Source organism: Dasypus novemcinctus, chromosome 7, assembly GCF_030445035.2.
Source record: "Dasypus novemcinctus isolate mDasNov1 chromosome 7, mDasNov1.1.hap2, whole genome shotgun sequence".
NCBI classification, from domain to species: domain Eukaryota; kingdom Metazoa; phylum Chordata; class Mammalia; order Cingulata; family Dasypodidae; genus Dasypus; species Dasypus novemcinctus.
This window is the reverse complement of record NC_080679.1, coordinates 73,718,879-73,738,901: the sequence shown is the minus strand read 5'-3', so window position 1 is coordinate 73,738,901 and position 20,023 is coordinate 73,718,879. Positions and strand designations below refer to the sequence as shown.

The following is a 20,023-nucleotide window of genomic DNA, read 5'->3' as shown; positions in this document are numbered from 1 at the left end:
GATATTAAGTTCTCATAAAAGGAATGCTGATTTCTTGTTTTAAAATTTTATTTTCTGCTAACCACATGAACAATCAAACTTAGAAAGCAGTATATACATACAATCTCTACTTCCATGTTGAACTGTGTTGCAAAGATAGCCACTCCCGGTGCTACAGGAAAGACACCATACAAAAATGCGTAATTTGATAAACTTGTATGGTTCACTACACTGTCGTTCTTGTCCAAAAGTTCCACCATTTCTCTGCACAGAAGTGGCAGCACCAGGCTAAAGAGACAAGAAATGTATCATTCACTTAATATCAAAGCATGCTGGTCCTCAAGTAGCAGAATGCCCTGGTGAACTTGGCACTAGGTTATTCTTCTCTTGCCCAGAAGGTATGTATCTATTTACATGCACACGTTCTCTGCCTGCCTAACTTGTGGATTTTGTTAAAAACATCAAAAATTCAACTTGCAGCCATTTAAAAAGTAACAATATTCTGGGAAAAACTTAAAACATCAGGGATTAGGAGGAAAAGAATTTTTTTTGGTCTACAAATAATTTTCTTGCAAAAAATTGGTAGAAATTGCAATTAGAGCTGTTGTTTCTTGCTTCCTCTTAGGGGCCTACTGGAATATTAAAAACCTGAATAAGAACTTTTTCCAGGAAAATTACTGAACTACTCTTGGAGAAAAAAAATACTGATCTTACTTTGATTAGGATTTTAAATATATTGTATATATGAATTACTGTGATCTAAGACTCTTGTGAAGAGAAGCTCAATAATTAGGAAAAAAAAGAAAAAGATAGGATGTAGAATTTTTCCAAATCAATACATACTCTAGATCTAACCTTTAAACTCATCACTATATTCCATTTTACTAGTAAGGGAACCTGAGATTATATTGGGCTTCGCTTTACAGGAAGTTTTGGATCACCGAGTGGTTCAACAATGGTGGCGGAGGAATACTGGTATGGGATGTTATTGACAGGCTATATATGGTTGACAGGGAGTTATACAGGGCATATGTCCAGGGTGCATGGTAATGTTTGGATATATTCATAGTGGAAACAATTAAAAACAACAGCTGGGGGGGTACTGGGTTACTGGCCGGGGGGGCTCTGTCGTGGTCCCTAGGGGAGCAGCGGCAGTCCCCCAGGTGCAACAGTAAGAACCAGGAAGGAATGAGGGTCCAACAGTGGGCTCCTGATACTAATGACTATGCTTGTGAGCCTATACGCCTGAAATAAGAACAAGGCCTAGAGTAGCATTGTGCCTGGGAGTTTCCTCCTGACAGCCTTCATGTTACTCAAATGTGGCCACTCTCGAAGCCAAACTCAGCATGTAGATGCAGTGCATTCCCCCCAGCATGGGACATGACACCTGGGGATGAGCCTCCCTGGCACCGAGGGATCACTACCAAATAACAGCTGAAGATGCAACTAGAAAATGACCTTGAATTAAAGGTTCAACGCGGACCAACAGAATATCCCCGTCTACATATAATAACAAGGCTTTAAAATGCTGTTTGACCTAATGTAAGGGGGAAATGGAAAGGAGAAATGAGTTTATATGGCTATGAGTCTCTAAAAAAGAGTCTGGAGGTTGTCAGAAGGATTGCCCTTATGCACACCTGAGCAGAGTCTCAGAGACAGATAAAGTAGATACAACCCCAGGTATTGGTTCTTTTGAGGGCTAAAGAGACCCACGGGTTCTATGGTCATGGCAGATGGGGTTCACTGCCATGTCAGTTGGCCCTTCTTTGGAGCCGGTGTTTCTGCGTGATGGAACTGGACTTAGATGGGATCTCTTTTCACAAGCCTTTCATGTTACTTTACTGGAATTGTAGTTGGTGCTGGGGTTTAAGATATATCTAGGGGATCTGAATCTCTGGACTGACAATATGATAGCCAGGCCCTGAGCCTCAACAGACTTCAGCTCCTACACTGTGATAAAGTAGATACAATCCCAGGTATTGGTTCTTTTGAGGGATAAAGAGACCCACGGGTTCTATGGTCATGGCAGAAGGGGTTCACTGCCATGACAGATAGCCCTTCTTTGGAGCTGGTGTTTCTGCGTGATGGAATTGGACTCAGAGGGGATCTCTTTTCAAAAGACTTGCATGCTACTTTATTGGAATTGTAGTTGGTGCTGGGTTTAAGATATATGTAGGGGATTTGAATCTCTGGACTGATAATATGACACCCAGGCCCAGAGCCTCAACAGACTTCAGCTCCTACACTTTGATTTATTGGACTTACTCCACTCAGCTAACATGGAGTTGAAGAAGGTCAACCACCACAACATGGAGCCTAGAGTGTCTACAACTGGAAGCGGGAGGAGTGCATCCAGTACCCATATGGAATCTAAGCCCTCACTTGACATAGATGTGCAATGGACACAACCAATCCAATGTCCACAGAGAAAATATAGAATGGGTGTGGGAACGATAGCCATGGTGGCTGCTGGGTGTGGGGAACGGGAGGAAGAGATGAGATGTGGAGGCATTTTCGGGATGTGGAGTTGTCCTGGATAGTGCTTCACGGACAATTACGGGACATTATAGATCCCCCCCAGGGCCCACTGGATGGAACGTGAGAGAGTCTGGGCTATGATGTGGACCATTGACTATGGGGTGCAGTGATGCTCAGAGATGAACTTATCAGGTGCAATGGATGTGTCATGATGATGGGAGAGAGTGTTGCTGTGGGGGGAGTGGGGGGCAGGGGCGGTGGGGTTGAATGGGACCTCATATTTTTCATAATGTAATTTTAAAAAATAAATAAATAAATAATTTTTTTAAAAAAAGTATTTTTTTAATACAAGAGAATAAAAGATCTAATAAATATTAAGACCCAGAAATAAAAGATAACAAATGAGAATATTTAAATTTTACTTGTAAGTCGAAGTTGATAATATTGGTATTATTAGACCATATTTATTACTGTGGTAATACTAAGACTTTGTTTCTGAGGAGCATAACACCACCATAAATAACTTTCAGAATCTATATTCATTTTTATTATTTTGAAAATATCAATAAGACATCATACGGTACTGGTCTTATGAATTTACTGTGTTTACAGGAACTGAATTCCATGCTTAAGTATGCCCTGAGTGCCCTGCGATAGCCTTCAGTAAAAATTATGCCATCTGCACCATGAAGTATAACTATACTGTTGATGAGCTGAGGAAGCTGAAAAAACTACGAACTAAGGAGCTGATAAGAAATTTTTATGAGACAGGCTAGAATCAGATAATTGATAATAATCATTCATATTCTCAATATAGTTGAGACAGTGCAACATCAGAATTACAGAACATTTTCCTCAAATTCATGAAATAAAGTTTATATTTAAAATTGTTATCATCCTAAGATGCTTTTGGCTTTAGGATTTTAATAGATTTAGAAAACTCAGAAATCCTGCTACATTCCTTTAAAAATATGATCAAACTGAGATATCAGGAGATATTGAGTAAAATTATTTACAAGCTGCAGAGAAATCAATAGGCTTTATGCTCTGTCAGAAAAATGTGAAGAATAATCTACATGGAATAAGGAAATGCCTTTCCATAACATACCAGCATCACACTTTCCTTTAAATCACAACTACTCCATTAAGAGGGATGTTAATGCCTGACTATTCACAGGAGACAATAGTTGCAGATGCACCCCAAGGAACTGGCTAAACAAGTACAATCCCCAAGTTAAATAAGCAAAACTTACAGTTTAGCTGTGATGAGAAGAATTAATACAACAAATGCTGACTTCTTCAGTTTCTTTATTTTTCCTACCATTGTAAGACCAAGGTAAAATAGTGCTGATCCAGAAAAAGAATTTGCAAGCCCATCAAGAAAATTTTCCATATATACTGGCACCTTTTGATCAAGAATAAAATTGAAGGCAATGCCGATGAAGACCATAAATACTATTGGGTTCTGTAATACACGCAGAAGTCCAAGTCCCACAATTTTTACTTTATTTTGAGAAACATTTTGAGTGTCTTTCCACTTTTGGATTTCACAGAAGATAAACCCTATAGGGTTTAACATCATAAGAGATATTGGCGCTACCAAATAAATGTACTGGAGATATTCTGGGTATGTAGTATGATATAAAGCTTCAACTGAAAAACAAAAATTAAAATTGATTTAAACAATGATTACTACAGAAATACAATGATTACTACAGACATATGTTACAAACATATTATGTATATAACATTTTCTATGCTTAATTATACCATATTACAAATTAATCTAAGTAGTACAGAATGACCTTATATAGCCTATTTTGGAAAAGGTAATTTTAGTAATAAAACTGAAAGGAAAGAGCAATATACTATATTAAATGTCATCTAGCTCATAAAATGATAAAATAACTTTTTTATTAGTTCTAGTACAACCTCACTAATTTCGAGTATCTAAAGGCTAAGACTAGTCTCAAAACAAATAATAGATTACCCAACAATTGCATTTCTTGGTATATACTGAAAAGAATTGAGAACAGGGACTCACACAGGTACCTGTACACCAATGTTCACAAAGCAGCATTATTCATGATAGCCAAAAGTGGAAACAACCCAAGTGTTCACCAACAGATGAATGGATGAGCAATATGTCATATAGACATACAGAGGAATAATATTCACCCATAAAAAGCTCTGATAGATATTACAACACAGGTAAACCTTGAAAACATTAGCTGAGTGAAATAAGCCAGACACAGGAGGACACATATTATATGATTCCACTTACATAAAACAATTAGAATAGCCATACTCATTGAGAAAGTAAGGTTTGAGGCTGAGGGAGGGGGAAATAGTGAGTTATTGCCTAAATGGGTAAAGAATTTCTGCTTGAGGTGATGAAAAACTTTGGAAATAGTGATTGTTGCACATTATGAATTTGACTAATGTCACTAAACCATACACTTAAAAATGGCTAAAATAGCAAATTTTATATTATGTATTTTACCACAACAAAATAAACGGGAGAGGAAGTGGATGTGGCTCAAGCAGTTGGGCTCCCACCTCCCACATGGGAAGTCCCAGGTTCAGTTCCTGGTGCCGCCTAAAGAAAATAAGCAGATGCAACAAGCAGACACAATGAGCAGACATAACACAATGAGCAGAAACAGTAAATAGACAACAAGCGGAAACAACAAACAGACAGACAAGGGAGCCATCTGGGGAGGGGGGAATGATGACAAAAATAAATAAAAGGGACAGAACTGTAGACTTTTTTAAAAAAACATTTCAAATTAAAAATCTAGTACCCTAAATTAAACATTTAAGTAAACTTAAACTAGATGTTTAAGTGATAATAACAGGGTGGTTGTCAGTACTCTTGAAGAGGGTAGTGAGGCAGAAGTCTGATTACAGAAGATTGAAGAGAGAACAGGAGGTGAGGGACTGAAAAAAATGAAAATCCTTAAGTTTGCTTCAGAAAGAGAGGAGAAAGACTGAAGCTTGAAAAAAGCTAACAGGGAGACATGAAGATGGAGGGGGTCTGATTTAAGATGAGACTTGAATATGCTTACCTGATTGACAGGAATAGCCAGCAGAAAAGATGACCTTGACTGATGAGTCAGGAGAAGGGCCTACTATTAATTCAAAATTGGGATATTAGGGAGCAGATGTAGCTCAAGTGGTTGAGTGCCTGCTTCCCATGTACGAGGTCCTGGGTTCGATCCCTGGTACCTCCTAAAAACAAAAGAAACAGACAAACAAAAAAACCAACTCTCACTGGGGAATGGATGTAGCTCAGTGGTTGAGTGCCTGCTTCACATGTATGAGGTCCTGGGTTCAATCCCCAGTTTCTTAAAAAAAAAAAAAAAAAAAAAAAATGGGGCTATCTGCCAGGGTAGGGTGAGATAGAAGGATAGGGGGAAAGGGAGCTAAGATTACTGACTTCACCTCAAAGAGTTAAAGAGATGGTCCACGGAGTCCAAGCTATATAGGAAAATAAGTGAAGATGGGAGATGGCTGACTGAAGGAGAGTGGTCTGAGACTAGATGTCCTTATTAAGTCCAAGAATTAAGTGGAGTTGGAAGTTTAAGAGTGTGGAGTAAATCAGATAGTGAGCTATCTGGAAATGGCTTGTGGCCAAAGTGGAGTAGAGGAAAACTCATTGAAAAGATGAGGAGGTCAAGGAATCACGAGGTCAGAGAATTTGATGGATAGTTCACGTGGATGCTAAAGTCAAATGAGATAATGGCAAAAACTTGGGGTAGAGAAGATGGCAGTGAGCCAGATATTAACACCTTCAGCGAAACAGAGGTTATGAGTAAAATGAGGTCAGTGGATGACAACAATGAGAAGTGGTCCAGTCAGACAGCATAAACCAAAAAGAAGTTTTTACAAAAGAGCAGAGGGTAAAGACCCAGAAGTGGCACAAAATAACAAGGAGGATGTTAATCCTACCTACCTTCGCTCATGTGGTATTACTTTGATACCAAATTAACTTCAAAAGTACATACAAACTATGTTCCTATAACCTTCTATTCCCCCACCTTTATGTAGTTCTTGTCACAAATTATACATTATACCTCTAAAACCACTGATTTATCATTACATTTTATGCATTTAACTTTTAGGTGCTGTAGGAAGTAAAAAGTGGAGTTACAAGTCAATAATATCCATTTACGTTTACTCATGCTGCTACCATCACTGGAGATTTTTATTTCTTCATGTGGCTTCAATCCATTGCCTAGTGTCCTTTCCTTTCAATATGCAGAACTCTTGTAGGTGATGGACTCCCTGTTTTTGCTTATGGGAGAAAATCTAAATCTCTCCCTCATTTTGAAAGACAGTTTTGCCAGATACAGAATTCTTGGTTGGCAATATTTTGCTTTCAGCAGTTTAACTATATCATCCCATTGCCTTCTTGGTTCCAGGGTTTCTGATGAGAAATCGGCACTTTATCTTACTGAGGGTCCTTTATATGTGATACATTGGTTCTTTCTTGCAGCTTTCAGAATTCTCTTTATCTTTGATATTTCCGTTTGGTTAAAATATGCCACAGCATGGGTCTGTTTGGGTTTATCCTGTTTGAAGCTTGCTGACCATCTTGGAAGTGTATATTCATGTCTTTCATTAAATTTGGGAAGTTTCCAGACATTATTTTTAAAAATATTCTCTCTGCCTTTCTTCTTCTTCTGAGACACTCACTATGCATATATTGGTACACTTAATGCTGTCCCATAGGTTCCTCAGGCTCTGTTCATGTTTATTATTTCTTCATTCTCCTCCTCAGACTGATTGATTTCAATTGTTGTATCTTCAAGTTTTCTGATTCTTTCTTCTGCCAACTCCAATCTGCTACTGAACCCCTCTAGAGAAAATTTTAGTTTCTGATACTAGGGTCACCAGCTCTGGTTCCTTTCCATAATTATCATCTATTGACATTCTCTTTGTGTCCATCTGTTGTTTTCTTGACTTCCTTTAGTTCTCTGTCCATGTTTTCCTTTAGCTTTGAGCATATTTAGGACCATTTTTTAAAAGTGTTTGTTTGATATGTCCCAGGTCTGGTCCTCCTCATTGATGGTTTCTAAGGCTGAACCACCCCTTCCTAGTTTTCCTTGAATCTAGGAGCTAAAAAAAAAAAAAGAAAACACTTTTCTCAGACCTTGCAGATTTATCTGTGGCTAGCACTCTCCTTCAGGCCTATCCATACAATGAGTTTGGAGAATAGTTCCAGCCCAAAGCATAGGGGCCTCCCTGGTCCTTTCTGTGCATGAATCTTGTCTTGGGTATGTGCCTATGGCCCTGGAAATTTCCATTTACAACGTTCTGAATGTTCTTCTCTAGGAGAGTTTCTTCGTGGTCTTATGCACTGCACTGAATGTCCTACAGCCAGCAATCCCTTGACCCAGGCAGCACAACTTGACTGTTTTCCCACAGCTTTGGGCAGGAGAGCTTCATGAGCTGCCTTTTACATGCAGGGCGAGGTCTGGGATGGCAAGTCCCTCATCCACCACCAGAAAGACTGGGCCAGGGGTACAAGCTCCCAGTATATGCATGAGAGTTACTTTACTCCCTCTGGAACTGAGGACCAGGAATCTACACTGGGGATGGGTACAGGCTTTGTGCCCGAGCTGGTGAGGGGTAGCGTTGGGGCCAGCCGAGGGGCCACAGGATCCTATTGCCATTTTCTTGGTTCACATGTGTTCTATTACTGCAGTCCTTTAACTGTTTTCTGGAGCTTTGGGAAGGATGTTTCTGTCATTTCTTACTGGTTGTTCAAAGCTTCTGTGGGAGGATACAGTGCTGAAAACTCTCACTCCACCATCTTCATCAGGGCAGGCCTTATGGTTTTCTTAAGGGATTGTTTTTAAAGGGTTTGACTACACATGATGACTTTAGACTGTAACTATTGCATAAAATGTATATGCATGAAGGGGAGTGGGAGTTGGGGGTTAGACTTCTAGCAGATTCCTGGTGGACAAGAAGGTTGCTGACTTGGTGTGGGGTTGACCTGGGCAATTCAGATAGACTCTTGTAGTAAACAAACTTGTTTCTAGAGCATTTTTGGCAATGGGTCCTGAAATTATCCAATTAATGCATATAAAGGCTGAATCATAATTGACTTGAAATTAAGAAGAAAGAAGAAAGAACAACCACAATCACTTACAAGGAGAGAGGCAATCATGTGGAAAATGTGAAAGATTAGGTTTCTTCTCACTTGACACTGAGATAAAGTAACACAAAGTAGGAAAATATATTTGTTTACTTACTCAGAAAACCTAAGTTCAGTTGATAATATGCACATGTCCCATTAAAGTTATGTAACTAAATTACATAACTTTTAGAAGTACTCCTTGTTTTTACCAGCTAAAACCTACTTTTTATCTTTTTTTTCCCTATACACAAACACAGGTCTACAATGTCCCCCAAATGAAGCAGCAGTTAAACATTTTATTATGTAAAATTTCACAAATTCTTTCTATTGATTTCCAAATTAGATATTCTAGCACTATAACTGTTGTTTAAAAACATTTTTTTTTTACATTCACAGCCCAATCCCACAATAGGTTCCTTATTTTATACATCTCATCTCTTACTCTTCCTCAATGCAAAATCTCCATGTCAAGTCAGTTTAATGCCATCATCACACCAAACACCACCATAATTGCCACTTCCACATGCTGATCCTACCATCATCTCCTAACTTCTTGAAACCTTTTCTTTCTTATCCAGATCTTGCCTACTATTGAGATGTTCCAGGTGCTGTTTCTTCCACAATTCTTCAATCTACAGCTTGACCTCCTGTTTTCTGGATGGCAGAGGTACTTTGTTCCATATTAGTGCTGTCTCAAAAGATCTAAAGTCCTTGAAGGCCCCATTAATGAACCGACAGGCTCCAGCACAGTGCTGAGCACATCTGAAAACATTTGCTGCATGACCTAAACTAATATCAGTGAACATCAAGAGCATTCAGACATCATAAAAATATATTCTGTAACAAATTAATTGCTATCTAATTATCAGCTAATCTATTTCTTTTTATATCCGAATTTTTTACCTTTTATATATTCTGAATATTTTTTTCTTTTTTTAGTATATTCTGAATATTTATAAAGCAGGTTACTATTGAGGTATTTTAAGTCATTTGAACAGATGTACAAAGGAAAAGTATAGGCTAGGGGGCAGAGCAAAATTTGTGAATAAATACTTGTTAAAATAATAGAATACGGCTTAACACAGGAATTTTAGTCCATCTCTGCCACTGCTTAACATTACATCTTTATCTATAATTTGGCAGCCCTTTTTTTTTTTGTTACCTAACTGAAATATGTAATCAGAAAAGAATACATATGAAAGCAGTGACCTATATTAACTAAAATTAGATTTATAATCATTATATCAACTATTAAGATCTAATTATTTAATGCTTATAAATAAGCCTCTTGGGGGAGGGGAGAACCCCACCATGAGGAATTATTATATAGCTTTGAAGAGCTAACAGACAAAATTAACCACCCACTGTGGCTCCTATTTTGATTCCTGCGGGGTTTCAATCCCCAGCAAAGAACACAAAGACCCAGACAAGATCATTTTATTATTTAATGGCATATAGTTAAATGCTTCATTTCCTTTCTGTTTACAGCTCAAGCACTAGAGCATAATTATGATTAGTCAGGGTACTTATGCTATCAGCATTGTTTGAAGAATAAATTATAGGACTTAACTATGCCCTATTAGTATCTTTTAATGACAGAGGAAGGGAACCATTCTGATTTGCTGAAATCAACATTTCACTTTGGTAAATTCTTAGTTTATTCTTACATTCAGATTTCTTTAAGTTACCTTAAAAAAGAATTATTCTACAAAACAGTGAGTTGTGTTTTTTTAATATGTAATAATGTACTGTAATCTGTCACTTGAGTATGTAATTTCATAGATCATTATAATAGTCATAGTATAGAGATAAAGGAAACATGATTATCCTTTTTCTTTATTAACTTGTCTGCCCTCTTGTTGCCAGCATTTCCTGAGTAACCTGTAAATTGGATGGATGTTGTGGAACAAATTCAGTCTTAAAAAGGACAATTCTTCTAACCCATGATGCTCATATGCAAAAGAAGAGTGAGAATCCCTGAGAGGGCCACAAAGCGAACAGAAATGGTCTTTAGGCCTCTCTAGAGTCAAGAGAATCTTCCCTGTTCACCCTGTATAAGCCCAGATGGCAGATAGGCATGGAGAACCAGAACATCAGGCAGCAGATACATTAAAATTCTGTATCACATCTCCAATTTGCAGGTGTGTAAGAAAACACTTGTCTATACTATTGGTTTTTGGTAAAGTTATTGTCTACTACCTAATGTTACAAGAGTTCTTATATTATTTGATTAAAAAACAAAAACATAAAAATTACTACTTAAAATCTACAAACATAATCATCAAGGAAATTGGGTTCACTGGGAACAAGATTATTACCAGGTTCACTGATTCAATGTGGAACATAAGGAAGACAGTAATGAAAATGGCTGATTACCTTTTTAATTTGGAGATTTTCTCTCACTTTTAAAATGGACTAATCTAATAGATCTTTTACCACTGCTACTCATTTTATGGAATATTGTTACAATATTATAGAGGAAAAAAACTTTGATTCTCTGAAACTCATGTATTACAAGGGCTGGTTACATCTTCTGAAGATTAAATAGGCAAGTTATATAACTGCCTAGTGTTCAGAACCAGAAGAACAAGGTTTGGGGCCTCTACTCTGTCACCTGTTAACTGTATGACTTTGGATAAGATAATTTCTGTAAGCCTGTCTTCTTATTTGAAAATGAGGATAATAATATCTGCCCTACCTCAAATAAGAAAGCACTCTATAAACTATAAAGTTATAAATGTTAGTTCTGTTTCGTTATGGGCTTACTAATCTATGATACCACAAAAATATATAAAGTTCATGTCTTAATTAAAACATAATATTTACTAAATATTTTAAGTGGTATTGAGCCACTTCTAAGGTCCTTACACCACAAATGCCTTGTCACATCTACATTATTAATGTTCCTGAAGAGATGGACAAACATATTAACTCCTTGCTCTTTTATTTCCAAAGTCTTTATTAGAATGCTTGGTTTATCCTTCATTTTAAAATTCAATAAACTTAAAAGAACACATATCTAATTTCTGACTATTTACAACTTAGTTATCCAGGAGCCTCATTTTCCTTCTCTTTACGCTTCCTGCTCTATTCATAGTTATTTAATTTTTTAGGTGTATCTCTGTTTCTGATATGTGAGAGGCAGAAGGGAGAGAATCCTTTTGGTGACAGTAGTCAAATAAATTGGGGAGTGTGGGTTAAAACAATTAGATAAGAAATTGGAAAATTAATGAGACATCCCAATTATACTTTTCAGGAAGTTCCATTCTGTCTCTGCTCAGCAGACATATCATCAGAGGCCTTCACTGACCATCCTATCTCAAATAGCACACCCCATCCTTATGCCTCAACACCATTTTATTTCTTATGGTCCTTGTCACCACAGGATGGTATATTAATTTTTATTTCATTATGTATTTTCCTACTACAATTTTAAAACCTTTTTACTTTGAAATACTTTCAAACTCATAGAACAGTTACAAAAATAATACAAACCTCATACAGAGAACTCCAACATACCCATATCCCCACCACTCCACCCAGATACCCAGCTCTTCCAATTTTAACATTTTGCCATATTTGCCATTGTGGGAGTTTGATATTATTTATGAATTACAAAGAGAGATATTGATTATGTTTGTAAACTGGTCTGTTTCTCTGGGTGTGATACCCTTTGATTGTGTTAGATTTAGCTAAGATGTCTGATTAAATTGTGTTAAGATTAGGGTTTGATTCAACCACATCATTACAGTGCAACTCAGAGTTGAATCCCCGCCCTCTTGGGCTGATAACTTCTCACACAGAAGTACATACAGAGAAGAACACGGAGGGAGATAGCTCATTAGACATGTCAGAGGATCCTGCAGCCCCAGGAAGAGTGATGAGCCTGATAGTCTACAGCTGACCTTGTGAAGAGAAGAGAGCATCTGAGCCCAGAAAGAAATGAGCCCCAACAAGCCCTGGGGAGGGAGACGAGCCTATGCCAGTCTGTAGCTGAGATCAGAAGAAGCCGGGACCATGGAGAATTAAGAGGAAGAAGGAAGTCTGAACCCTCGCAGACATGTGGCAAATGACTTTGGATAAGAGAAAGTATCTCTCATGGTACCTTGAGTTGGACACTTTAGGGCCTTGTGACTGTTAAGCTTCTACCCCAAATAAATACCCTTTATAAAAGCCAAGAGAGTTCTGGTTATTGCATCAGTTCCCCTGTGGGCTGACTATTACAGCCATATCATTCTATCTGTCTATCTATCTATCTATCTATCTATCTATCTATCTATCTATCTATCTATCCATTTGACAGTAGGTTGTATACATCAAGCTCCTTGAACCCTTAATACTGCCATGTACATTTCTTGAGAATAAGGATATTCACTTATGTAACCACCTTAGGTGCAGTTATCAAGTTCAAGAAGTGTCCACTGAAATTTAAGTTCCATGTGTATAAGAATTTTGCAGGAGCAGCACCTAGCACAAGCAGTGGCACAAACAGATGTCTAAGAGTAAATTGATACATAATATCAATTCAAGTCCTCACATCATGAAACATGATCAAAGGACAACATAAACTTTAACTTAAAAATATTTTAAAAGTAGTCAATAGGTATACATTTTCTTGGTGGCAGACTATTCTGAAAAAATAAAGAGTATGTTTCCCTTCAAGATATCCCAACATCCCAAACTGGTATGTTTATTTTTCATTGGGAAAACATGCACACATACAAATATAAAATTAGGCTTCTTAGAGTTGGAAAGGTAAAGAAGAAAAAGTTGGAAAGGTAAAAAAGTACTCACCATTTTCTTCTTAAACAAGAAATTAACTTCAACTAAAGTGCATTGAAATGCTGAATGACAAGTTAATGTAAAAATAATATATAATCTAGATGGTAAGAAAAATAAAGGAGGGGGAAAGCACTCAAATTCCCATCACTAATATTCAATAATTACTCTTTTTATATAGACAAATGGCTATCTTTTTTTACATAATTTAAATGAGAATCTGATTCCTTCTGGAAATTAAACTTCCATATGTGAGTACTGAGAAGAAAAAGAATGTTATTAGAAAGACTATTCACAAAGTTTATTAGGATATGACCATTTATTTTAGCTAGATGTTTGAAGGATCCTCAAACTCTGAAGTTGAGGAAAACATAATTAAAACATATTTAAGGGAAAAAAATCATGAAAGATTTCTTAGATACAAAAAAGTAATAAAACCTGGGATAAATTAAAGGCTTAAATTCCGTTACCTCCTAAAACACTTGAACTTTCTAAAAACTGATGAATATAAAAAATAACTTACCTATAGGATATCCCAATGCAAAGTCATTACTTTGTGTAGCAAAAATAGGAAATAGTCCAGCTTTGCTAAATCGACTATCAGGACTGGCGACCAATAAGGTCAATACACATACAATGAAAAACACAGATGCTTTGGCAATTAAGATACTATAAAGGAAAGACCAATCTACATTGGAAAAATTAAGTACAACCATGTTTTTGAATAATAAAGCTGGAAGTGCAAATCTGGAGACAAAATTTCCTAGTCCTTTGGCCTGTGTTGATGTTATGATATTGGCTCTTCCTGCTATGTAGCCACAAAGGACTATGCCAAAGCATTCTAGTAAAGCTGGAAAAAGCCTTGTTATTGACATTGAAGGTGGACCACTGGTGGAATTAAATCCATGTGTCACTGTTGCAGACATCTTACTCGTATTGATGGCAATGGTAATGTTCTCTGCAGGTAAATCAGAAAAAGAATTCATTTCTCTCACCCTCCAACTTCAACCAAATTTCTGGAAAAAAAAAAAAAAGATTCAGTGTGAAAATTAACAAGAAGAATTCTAGTTGAAATGGTACACTGGTAAATCTATACCGACTGCCTTTTTATATAGCCAAATAAATATACATACTTTCTTCAACTAACACCAGGGAGAAATACGATGGAAAAAAAAAAGTGGGGGTGTGGGGGACTGCTAACAATATCTTTATTCTCAAAGGTCGGTCAGCTCAAAATAAAGTTCATGTTGCTGTTCTATAGTTAGTATCAGCCATAAGTAAAATAAGATCCACAAATATTACACTGCAGTGATGCCTCATGATCCTCTCCAAAAATCCACGACTGAGCTCTGCCAAGTGTTAAGAGCATGGGGCCCTATGAGCCTCCGCTGAGTGTCCATCTGCATCCAAATTCTCCAGAAATTCCAGAAGTTTCCAGGGCTACATGGAGGAATCACCCTGCACCAGAGGGTTTTTTCTGGTCACACTTGAGTATAGGATAGGAAGAAGAGTAGTAGCATATCAGTTACCAACTTTGAACCAGCACCAAGTATTCTGTGCCTCCCTTTTCTCATCTATGAAATGGTGGTAATAGTACCTGCCTCATAGGAATGTGAGATTATTCAATCCTTAGAATCACATCTGCACAGAGTAATCATTTTTTTCTTAATTATTTATTTTTAAAAATTACATTAAAAAAATATGAGGTCCCATTCAACCCCACCGCCCCAACCCCCCCAGAGTAATCATTTAAAAGTTAAACTATAGGGAAGTGGATATGTCTCAAGCAATTGAGCTCCCACCTACCACATGGGAGGTCCTAGGTTCAGTTTTCGATGCTTCCTGGAGAAGATGAATAAGACAGCGAGCTGGGACAATGGGCAGGCACGGTAAGCTGATGCAATATGATGACACAACAAGGATATATAAAGAGGAAAGACAATGAGAGACACAACAAAGCAGAGAGCTGAGGTGGCTTAAACGATTGAATGCCTTTCTCCTACATGGGAGGTCCCAGGTTTGGTTCCCAGTGCCTCCTAAAGAGAAGACGAGTAGACATAGAGAGCATACAGCAAATGGACACAGAGAAGAGACAGCATGCACAAACAACTGGGGTGGGGGGAACAAATAAATAAAATAAATCTTAAAAAAAAACAGTTAACTATAACTTTTGAAGACTATAAAAAAGAATGAAAGAATGATGGCATCTCGTCAACCTACCCTTAGTCCCTTTCACAACAGATATACACACTGGCCCTTCTGAATGCCCATAGGCCCTTTGAGCCACAGAAACTTTACAGATGCAGTTCACTCTAGAATGTTCTCTCCTTTACCCACATAACTAACACCTACTCACTCTCCAAATCCCAGAGTTCAGGAGTCTCTTCTTCAGTTAAGGCTTCTATGACCATAGTCAAGGTCAGGATTCTTTCTCAAGTAGAATCTTGCTCCTTTCCTTTAGGCCACTTTTCTCAGTTTGTAATTATAGTATGCATGAGAGTGGTTTGGGTCTGTCTACTTCGCTAGACTTTAAATTCCACAGAAACAGGATCTATGCATGTTTTCGCTCACTGCTGTGTCCCTAACACCCAGGACAATGGACGGCACATAGGAGACAATAATTTTTTTTTTCCCTTTTGATGAATGACTAAAATAACAATCTGCTCTTATATAAACCTTTTACTCTTTAATGTATTAATGTTCACTTTCAAGCACTATCTAGTTTATAGACAGAAATCTTTTTGTTTTTCTGAATGATAAAGTATTCTAAATTTTGTAGTATATTAACAGGCCTAAGAACACAAAATGTGTTCTAAAGATGTTCAAATGTTGAACACAAAATATGCTCTAAAATGTTCTAAACATGTTCAGAAAATGTTCAAGCAAGGAACAAATTCTTTATGCTAACATTAAAATAATTATCAGATTTCTCTCTTGCTGCAAGCAACACAATGAACATAAGGTTTAGACAGCTCTGCAACTAAACAGCACTTATTAGTAATTTGAAATTAATTGGGTAACAATTGCAAATTTCTAAGTGATTATTCTAGGCCAGCCATCTAAAGTAGCCTTATTTAAGTTAAAAAGTAAAAGAGTTCATGCTTCCTGAAATTTACAATACCCAGATTAAATTCTTGAACACCTACTCATATTATTATTTTTAAAAAGATTTATTTATTTATTTCTCTTCCCATCCCCACCCCGGTTTTCTGTTCTCTGTGTCTATTCGCTGTGTCTTCTTTGTCTGCTTCTGTTGTTGTCAGTGGCACGGGAATCTGTGCTTCTTTTTGTTGCATCATCTTGTTGTGTCAGCTCTCGTGTGTGCGGTGCCATTCCTGGGCAGGCTGCACTTTCTTTCGCGCTGGGCGGCTCTCCTTACGGGGCCCACTCCTTGCACCTGGGGCTCCCCTACGCAGGGGACACCCCTGCGTGGCAGGGCACTCCCTGTGCGCATCAGCACTGCACATGGGCCAGCTCCACACGGGTCAAGGAGGCCCGGGGTTTGAACCGTGGACTTCCCATGTGGTAGACGCACGCCCTAACCACTGGGCCAAGTCCGCCACCCCCACTCATATTAAAAATACTGGGATGGCAAGCCAGAGACCAGCAACAACTATTATGTGGGCTATGTAAAAGATAATTTTCTCTATGCTACCCTAGTGTAAACTGGACCATTTTTAAAATGTACATTTAAACTGGATTAGAACAAGTATTTTTCTACCAGGATTAGATAGGAGTGGTCAATATATGAAATTTACAATACTCACATACTTAAAAGTTTACCAAATAAGAGTCAAATTATATCCTGGGAAAATTACTCCTCAGTACAAGTACCCATACTTGAAGTAAGAAGCTGTTAACAATTAAACAAAGGTGCTGAACACTGGGAGCCCTGAAGAAATGTGGAAAATGAAAGAATAAGGTGGTAAACTAGTCAGGCCTTCTGATGTTTTTTTAAAGATTGCCTGTATGCGTTAACAACTCATATTTTCCACAACCACTTATTTGTACCACACTAACAAATCAATACATTCCAATAATTTTTAAAATTTGTTTTTTGTCTTTTTTTTTAAGATACATAGATCACAGAAAATTTAAATTAAACCCAATAATTTCCTTAACCAATGGTTTTAACTACACTAACAGTAGTTCATTGAAAAGAGCATAGGCTTTGGAGTCAAACAATTGTAGACCCAATTTCGGGCCTTTTCACTTATCAACTCCTTGGGCAAAAGCCTCCCTGAACCTTAGTTTCCTCAACTGTAAAATAAGAGTGAAAACCTCCTCAGAGGTATAATGTGAGGACTGGAGATTTTACACAGATTTTCACAGTAGTTTATCACAAAGTAAGTAAACTCTCAAGGAATGGTAGCAATTGCTATTAGTAGTTGTAGTCCTAATATTAAGAAGAATGGTAATGAATTAAATACAGTTTGTTCCCCCCATGCTCTCCTCCAACTAAAACAGAGGGATGGGATGGATCATAAGGTTTTCAGCTTTCGTTTTTAGGCTTCTCAATTAGGAGGAGTTGAATTTAATTTAGGTTGATCTTTAAATGGTAAATGGTTGTTAGCTTGTGAAGAGAGAACTCTTCATTATTCTCAAGGTAATAAGTAGTGATAGCAAGGCCCAGGTTTAATTTTTAATTAGTCAAAAATTAAGAGAAAAACTTCAAAAAGGAATCTGCCCCTTCCCATGAGATTTTTCAGTATTATAAATGCACCACCTTCTAACTGAAGGAAAGTCTAAATAATCAAAAAAGATTATTCTTTTTCAAAGGGGAGGAAAATATGCTTTCTGAAGCATTCTTTGAAATAAACAGGAACTACACCAAGGGAAGTTTTTAAAAAATTACATCCAGTGTTTTCATCTTATTAAAAAGGAAGGCCTGTTGCAGAACACACAGGGGCAGGGAATGGAGAAATGCTCTGTATAAAAACCGTCTGGACACTTCATATTTGGTTGGGATAACATCAGCGAACCATTGAAATTGTCAGTAACTGCTATTATTTAGTGAAAATGGGAGTAGGGGAAGAGTCTGGCTAACTTCAGAGAAAGCTTTGAACTCCGTCCGCCAGTTTCTCACACACCCAACATCCTGTATCCCATCTGAAAAGCAGAATGGAGTGGTACTCTACAGCGGCAACAGTCAGACCACCCACTCACTCCCACCTACTTTCAGAGGACCAAATGTCTTCCCTAGATAGCCAGGGTGGGAGCTTCTTTCCCCTTCCCTGTCGGCAGAGACAAGACTTTGGCCTTCCAAGATAAAGAGTATGGAGAGGACCTAACCAGACAGCAGTTGCCACCCAACAACCTGGGAAGTCAGCAGAGGAAATGGAAAGACAGCCTGGGGTCTGAGGCTGGGAGGAGAGAAAGGTGGTGGTCGCTCAGCCTCCCAGGGCATGAGTCACAGCGTCACCGTTACTGACAAGCTTCCCAATGGGGTAAGGACGAAAATTTGGTGCAACGCTCCAGGAACCTGGACAGAAGCTCCCGGAGGGTGGTGGGGGCTGTCGGGGAAAAGTAGAGTCCGAGAAGGAAAGGGTGGGCAGGTCTGCGCAATGGGGCGCTGGTAGTTCTGTCACCAGGGGGGACGAGCCATTTCCCTTTCCCTGCACAAGCCTTCCCCAATGGCCCCGCACGTCCCAGGGGCAGGTGCTGCGGGGCAGAGGCGGGCAGGCGCAGGCCCCGGGGCCCGGGAGCGGCGGGCGAGGCGCTGCCCACCCGCCCACACCCGAGGGGCGGAGGCGGGGGCGCCGGGTGTCCGTCAGGTCAAGCCAGCACCCGGCCAGGTCCGCGCCCTGGGGAGCCACCTCACCTTCCAAGTCTGTGGCCCCAAGGCCGCGAGGAGGAGGCTGCCGGCGCTCGCGACGGATCAAGCAGGTAGGAACTCCTCCTCATATCCCGCCCCGACCCTCCCTGCCGAGGGCTGCCCAGAGTGGGGTGAAGAAATCCTGGAACGTGCGGAGAAAGCGAGGCGCCGGCGAGCCGCAGCCGGGTCAGCTCCGCCCCGCGGCGGCCACCGGGACCGCCCCGGCCCCGCCCGCTGGCCCCGCCCCGCCGCGCGCGCGTCGCGGAGCTGGAGGCCTCCGCCGCTGCGTTTCCGGCTGCCCCGCTCCCGCAAGATGGCGGCTCGGGGTCATAAGTATTGCTGGCTCCACCCTGGGCTGTTAGAGGGCTCAGCTCTGCGAGGCCTCTGCTCTTTTCTTTACAACCCTGGCCTCGTGTGATCTGCCAGTTGCTCTCCTGGTCAACCTAGTCCGTATTAAAGCAGAGAGTTTAAAAGCGAAGACTTGGAGTCAGCTCTGGGACCGAATTCTGCCTCCTTACTTCCCCTAGAGCAGGAGTTCACAACGAGGGGTAGGGGAGATAGGAAGGGAGGGGTGCGTGGTTTTCACCTGACAGAGGGGCCTGTGAAACAAAAAATGTTAAGAACTACTGCCCGAGAGCGTAGACAGTGTGATTTTGATCACTTTTCTAAACCAGAAGAGACCAATATATCTGTAAAGCTTTAACAATTGTGCTTGATTTACAATAAGCGCCCAAACCATGCCTCTTGTATTTCTTTTGTGGGGCAACAGTGCACGCATATCCACTAGTTCAAAGAAGTAACTGGTTATTTTGAAAAGCTTAGAG

The 20,023-nt window shown here is 39.1% G+C and overlaps 1 protein-coding gene across 2 annotated transcripts in view; it reads right to left on the bottom strand.

Annotated features, from left to right (window-relative positions):
* GPR155 (G protein-coupled receptor 155) overlaps window positions 1-19,446 on the bottom strand; it is a 54,237-nt gene extending 34,791 nt beyond the window's left edge. Inside the window, exons 1-4 of one of the 2 annotated variants that reach the window (XM_058300627.2) lie at window positions 19,206-19,446; window positions 13,908-14,400; window positions 3,711-4,110; window positions 102-267 (exon numbers count right to left, since the gene is read on the bottom strand). In XM_058300627.2, the coding sequence (XP_058156610.1) occupies window positions 102-267; window positions 3,711-4,110; window positions 13,908-14,370 (1,029 nt within the window). In that variant the 5' untranslated portion in view covers window positions 14,371-14,400; window positions 19,206-19,446. The remainder of the gene's footprint in view (window positions 1-101; window positions 268-3,710; window positions 4,111-13,907; window positions 14,401-19,205) is intronic. The other variant, XM_058300628.2, reaches the window with a different exon arrangement.
* Between the last annotated feature and the right edge of the window lie 577 nt (window positions 19,447-20,023).